At 54.8% G+C, this 6,093-nt stretch overlaps 1 protein-coding gene across 1 annotated transcript; it reads left to right on the top strand.

The window, feature by feature from the left end:
- Positions 1–1,053: 1,053 nt before the first annotated feature.
- NPM3 (nucleophosmin/nucleoplasmin 3) lies at positions 1,054–5,560 on the top strand. Its single transcript, XM_066190579.1, is given in 7 exon segments — positions 1,054–1,376; positions 1,378–1,465; positions 3,042–3,127; positions 3,829–3,948; positions 4,189–4,282; positions 4,703–4,823; positions 4,939–5,560. Coding segments are annotated over 6 exon segments (591 nt in total). The 5' UTR covers positions 1,054–1,262; the 3' UTR covers positions 4,792–4,823; positions 4,939–5,560.
- The last annotated feature ends 533 nt before the right edge of the window (positions 5,561–6,093 follow it).

The following is a 6,093-nucleotide window of genomic DNA, read 5'->3' as shown; positions in this document are numbered from 1 at the left end:
GTATGAGCTGGTCCAGAACCAGAAGTGGTTCAGCAATGTACATTATGTCACATTGTTTTTGATGCCCTTGGGATCAGCTGTCAGAGACTTGTGTCTGGTTTTGGTGTTGGCAATTGTACATCCACAGAATTTGACTTGGGAAGATCAATACTGAGATGCCTAAAGCAAGTAGCTTCCTACTTAAGAGTGACAGCCAAGCAAAGGGATGGGCCAGGGGTATGAAAAGCAGCTGTTTCCTAAGGTCACTTCACAAGAATTTGTCCACCTGGTGCACAGGTGCACTGGTGGTGTGGTTCAGAAGCTGTGCAGTGTGGAGAACAGGGTAACACACAAACCAAGCAGGGAAATTAGCAGGTGGAAACTTTTTTTCTCCTGGCCCAGTTATTGTTCTCTGTTAAAACGAGTAACATGTTGCACGTAGGTGACTGTTTTCTTAAAGCCTATTTCATGAGGTTATGACAGACTTACCTCTGTACAACATATCTTGGCCTGGGAAGAGGGATTGGGCTCTGATGTTGCACCTGACTCTTTTCCTTTAAGGGAGCAGAATGCAGCAGTGGATGCTCCTGCCTCCAGTCGCTCCAGGGTGGTGACTGCAGACAGGTCGGGTAGGGTCAGGTGGCTGCGTAGAACAGCTGCTGAGAAGCACATGGGCATACTTGTGTAACCGTTGCTGCTTGCTTCTTTCTGGGACCTGGTTCAGCTTTTCAAACCTCTTCAGCCAGGTTTTTCTTGAACCTACTCCAGCTCGAGCAAAGCGAGTGGCTGGCTAGCAGAAGTCTCTGCGGTGGTGGAAGCAGAGCCAGGTTCGTCCCCAGAATGCAAGTGTGAGCTCTTTGTTAGCGAGGTTTGTTTTAATTTGGCTGCTCCTCTGCAGCACCAAGCAGAGTGCTTCCCCTTTCCGCTTTGAAAGGCGAGCCCTGCCCTCTCCTCCTTGCTGTTCAAGTAGGATGTTGCCTTCTCTACTCAAGCGTTCCTGTGCTGCAGTCCCCAGTGTCAGGTCACGCTGCTTTTGCCCATGCTTAAAGGGATAGAGATGAGCAGGTCCCTCCCTCCATCCTTGTCACCCTCTTGTCCCCCCAGTACTCTTTATGTCCTCAGCCTCCTGGCTCTGTAGGTGCCCTGTATCTCCTCCCCAGTGCTGGGGCGCCTGCTGCCGTGGGCCGGGCGAAGGGCGATAGGTGGGCCGCTGGTAAGGGCCATTTTTCCGCTGTGGCGTTTCCGCAGCTGGTGGTGGGGTCAGTAAATGCTGAAGGGCCAGGATGGGTAGGAAATGGCCGAATTAGAGGCTGCGGGGCGCTGCGGCAGGCCCCTTGGGTTCGGTCCCCGGGGGCGGGCGCAGGGCGGGGCGGCTCGGCTCGGCTCGGTAGGGCGCTGCACGGCCCGCCCCGCTCCCAGAGCCGCTCCCAGCGCCGCCGCCTCATGGAGCCGCACGGGCCCGCCTGTCCCGGCAGCGTCCTCTTCGGTGAGCGGGCCCGGGCCCGGGGAGGGAGAGACACCTGGGGGGTCATAGATGAATTAAGGAGGTGGCTTTACGAGGCGGGGCGTGTTGGGGACGAGAGAGACGTAGGAGGGTAAGAGAGAACTGGGGGGCAGGAGAGAAGTGTTGGGACAGTAAATGGGGGACAGGAGAGAGACGGGGCAGAAAGAGACTTTGATGAGTAATGGGGACGGCGTGGAGGTTGGAAAGAGACGTGTGCGGGCGGGGGGGAACACGTGTGGGGGCAGCAGAGACATTGTGGGGGGAAGGAGGCAAGAGAGACGCGGGTATGAAGAGACACGTGGAGGGCATTATCGTGCCGGGGGGAGCACGGTGTGGAGAGACACGTGTATGACCGGGCTTGGAAGGCAACAGGCACACGCTGGGAGGCCCGGGTCGCTTTGAGGGGAGCCGCGTGGGGTCTCGGTGTTCCGGCGGCTTTAGAGCACTGGGATTAATGGGGCGGTGGGTTGGCAGCCCCGGCTCACGCCGGCCTCTCCCGCTCCTCCGGTTAATCCCCCGCGCTCCCACGTCAGCGTTTCGTGGGCGCCTGCCGCAGGGCGGTGGAGCCGTGTCCCTCCTCTCGGGGAGGGGCTTCGGCCGGGCCGTGGAAGCCCCGCCGCACGTGGCCCTGCGCTGCTCACGGACGCGTGTGCGGGCAGCTCCCAGCCCCGCCAGGGCAGCCCTGGGCGGGGAGCGGAGTTGCACCTCCCCGGGCCTTTTATGCACCCGGCGTTTGGTTCTTCCCTCGGTAAGTTGAATATATAACCTTGGGAGGAAAGAGGTCCTGCCCCGGGCTGCGCTCGTGGAGGCTGATTCCTCTCCCTTGGAAATGCCACCACTGGTATGCAGGGCTCAGCTCTGTGTTTTTCCGATCAGCCTCACATTGGTGAATCATCCCGCAATAAGTAAACACACCCAGGGCAGTTTTGTCCCTCCCTTTGGTCGGCTGAATCCTGATTTTTAAGAGCGAAGCACTAAGTTATGCATCTCCCTTGTTTTTTTTTAACTGTCTGAAGAAGTATGTAATAAAATATTTCTCAAAACTTACCTTGAGGGACTCCAGCTCCCTGCCGCTTGGCCTGGCATCCTCCCCTTGGGTTGTGCCTCATCATTCAGGTCTGATACTCTGTGTCTATCTCTGCTTCCAGACTCCCATCCAAGAAAAAGTTGTACTGGCAATGGCATGAGCAGAGTCATGGTTTTGTCTGCTCCCTCCTGTTTCCAACAGTGGTGTGCCCTGACTGTTCTTCTCCCTGGAGGGGAAGAACCTTGTTCTAACAGTGGTTGGGAACCTTGGGTGCCTTTGGGCATTGCTTCATGGCAGCCCGCTTTGGGGACACCAGGTTTTGTCACTGCATGGTGCAGAGACGGGTGTGTAGTTTTCTAGGACCCTGGAGTCCAGGGTGCCCTGGTCTGATGCTGCTCCTCACATGAGAGAATAAAGAGTTTTAGGAATGCCATGTGCACGCCTGGCCAGGGCTCCCCCTCAGAACTCTTTGCCTGTAGTGACTGGTGTTGTGTAATGCTTGCTACTGCTTTTTTAATCTCCTCCTCCTAGGCTGTGAGCTGACTGCCAGCACCAAATCCTACACATTTCAGGTGGATGAAGATGATGACTCTGACCACATTTTAGCGCTGTCCGTGGTAAGAGAAATGGGAATTAACTGTGCTTGTTCTCTCCTGTAGTCACCCATATCCTTATGCCCCCTTTCCAGGCTCATCCTCCTTTCTCAGCTGGGCTGGATCAAGGGGCTCCCTTGGCTGAGGTCCCAGGACTGGTTGCTCTCAGAGCAGGACACAGAGTGGTCATGTTCATCCATCATATGGAGGTGCTTGTGCAGAGCCTGTGGTGGGAGGAGACTGCTGAGTAGGGGAATGCTCCAGGCAGGCAGTGAAGAAAACTATTTTTCCTTTGTATTTGACCTTGCTGGAGCTTCACACCACATTCACACCAGCTGGGTCTCTGGCTTGTTGCTCCCCAAGCCCAGATAGCTACAGGGCTTCATTCCTGGCTTTCCCTGGGGATGTTTTCTATCCTGGGAGCACAGAACTTGCTAGCATGGATCAGATCAGCAGAAAATGCAGTCCAGGTGCCGTCCCTTGAGGTGACTGCAGTAACAGCTGTTCCAGCTGGGTAAGGCACAGAGTCCTCTCTGGGGCAGTCAGGGGACAGTTGCTGTGGGGTTGTTCAGTGCTCTCCCTGTTTTGTGGAGCAGCATCCCCACACCTTGCACAATATCTGGGCTGGTAGCATTGCTGTGGGTTACTTGTCCTGTGGAGAGCTCCAGCTGTCCCAGATGTGTCCCTTGGGAGTGCATTTGCTCACAATCTCCACTCCTACTCAGGTCTGCCTCACTGATGGTGCCAAGGATGAGTGCAATGTGGTGGAAGTTGTTGGGCGAAACCATGAGAACCAAGAGATCGCTGTGCCTGTGGCCAATCTGAAGTTGTCGTGCCAGCCCTTGGTAAGAGGCTGATTTGAAGACTTGGGGGTGGATCGCTGCAGGGAACAGGACAGCTCTGGATGTTTGTAGATCCTGATCTAGGATCTGCAGCTCACAGGCAAATGTCCTGGGTACCCTTGGCCTGCCTGCCAGTGCCCTCAGATGGACATGTTTAACTGGGCCAGGTGCTGTACTGGGAAGTACAGGATATTCTGCTTTTTGCCTCTGCCCCTAACTCAGCTCCATCTCTGCTCTTTGCAGCTGAGTCTGGACAACTTCAAGCTGCAGCCTCCAGTGACTTTTCGCCTGGCCGCGGGCTCTGGCCCAGTGCACCTCGCTGGCTGGCACAGGATCAGTAAGGACTGAAGGGTGGGGAGAAGCTTGGGAGGAGTGAGGGGTATGAAGGAGCTCCAATGCCAATGGTGGCCAGGGAGTCGCTGGGAGCTGCACTGGGTGCTACCTGGCACGCATGCTCTGTCCCTCCTTTGTGCTGGCTCCCCAGGGGCCATCTCAGTGCAGGGATTCCTTCCCTACCATAAGGCCTTGCATAGGAAAAGGGGTGTGGATGTCTCAAACAGTCCCCTTTTTTCATGTCTATCTGTCACCATTCCCCTCTGAGACCTCCCTCCAACTGGGATGCTGCTCATTTCCCACTGTTAGCTGCTGTGAAAGCTTCCTTAGAGCTCTTGGTCTGCTCTGTTCTTGGGGTGCCTTGTGGGCCAGTTGTGTTTGCACTGACATACACTGGTGAGTAACAGTTACTTGTGTATCCCAGTGCACAGGGAAGATGCTTCCTTTGAGGACGATGACTTGTCTGAGGAGGATGAGGAGGAGCTTCCTCCTATTAAGCCAGCCAAGAAGTAGAAGGAAGAAGCAGTAACTTGTCTCCAGGCGAGGTGAGGGGCCAGGCTGCCTTGGAGGAAGGATCTGGGTGGCTGTGATACTGGTGTGGCAAGTGTGGGTGGAATGTGCTGCTGAAGTCTGCTGTTCTCAACCTGGTTCTTCCCCTAGGTACTCACTGGGACTTCTCTCCCTGGATGGTTTTTACCTTGGACACCTGTTGCCAGGACCTCAACACTTCTGCCTTTTTTTTGCCTTTTTTTTTTAACTCTGTTTTTAACTTTTTTTGGGAGCAGGGGCTGCTCCCAGCACTTGGGGGTCTCCTTTCACACAGTCCTGGGAGGGTGATCCCAAAACTGAATGGATGCTGCTGGTATATGCCCTCTCCCTGATCCCTGTTCTGGGAGTTGGGGATGGAGGAGGTGATCCTTACCCTGTGCCTTTTTGCTCTCCTGGACCTCTGCTCTCTGCACCCCCTTTCCCTGGCTGTGAAATACTCAGTCCTGGCCCCTTCTCCAGCAGATGGATGTAAAGCCAGCTGTGGGGCAGGCACTTTCACTGATTCTAATGTGTTTGCTTTTGCTTACTCACAGTTTGGTGTTTATTATATACATGAAAGTGTGAAAGTGGGGCCCAGGCTCTGTTCTCGAGTGCAGTTACGGTGGGGTGGGAGCTCACAGCCTGTCTGATCTGGGGAAGCTTCTGGGTCAATCTGCATTGTAAAGAACTTATTACACTCAATAAAGATCCCTCAGGCATCAAGTCTGAAGAAAGGTCACTGCTGGCTGGCTGGTTCTTCCCATGCACACTTCAGTGAGGCAAGTTTGAGCTGTGACCTTTGCTGAGGAGTTGTGTCCCCTCATGCCTGGGTACCTGGAGAGGGTTTGATCCTTTTTCCACTTCAGCCAGGTGGCATTTCTCACCCATGGTGGCTGGTTCTGCCCTTCAGTGCTTCACTGGGGGTTTGTTTGCAATCAGTCTTGCATTCTTGGCCCATGTTTCAACGCCCATCCCAGTCCTTGTCAGACACACTGGATGTTGTGGTCCCAGAGAAGCAGCATGGACTGTTCTGTCATGCTGGCTCTGTTGATGCCCTGGGACAGTGAGTTTCTCGGTAGCCTGGACTCGTGTAGGAAATCCAGGGTGGATCCTCAGCTCAGGCTCCTTTCTAGATATTGTTTCCTTCCTCTGGAACCTGTGCAGCTCCTTTGCAAGCACCCACTATTTCCTTCTGGCCCCAAACAGACCTTGCTTAGCCCTCAGAACAAGGCTTCAAAGCCCCTTGCAGCAAGGGAAAAGGACTGAAGAGGACTTGGCTATGGGGAG

Source organism: Chamaea fasciata, unplaced genomic scaffold (assembly GCF_029207755.1).
Source record: "Chamaea fasciata isolate MVZ Bird 193981 ecotype frontalis unplaced genomic scaffold, bChaFas1.0.hap1 SCAF_9, whole genome shotgun sequence".
NCBI lineage: Eukaryota > Metazoa > Chordata > Aves > Passeriformes > Sylviidae > Chamaea > Chamaea fasciata.
The sequence above is the reverse complement of the archived record's forward strand: the minus strand, read 5'-3'. Positions and strand labels throughout refer to the sequence as shown.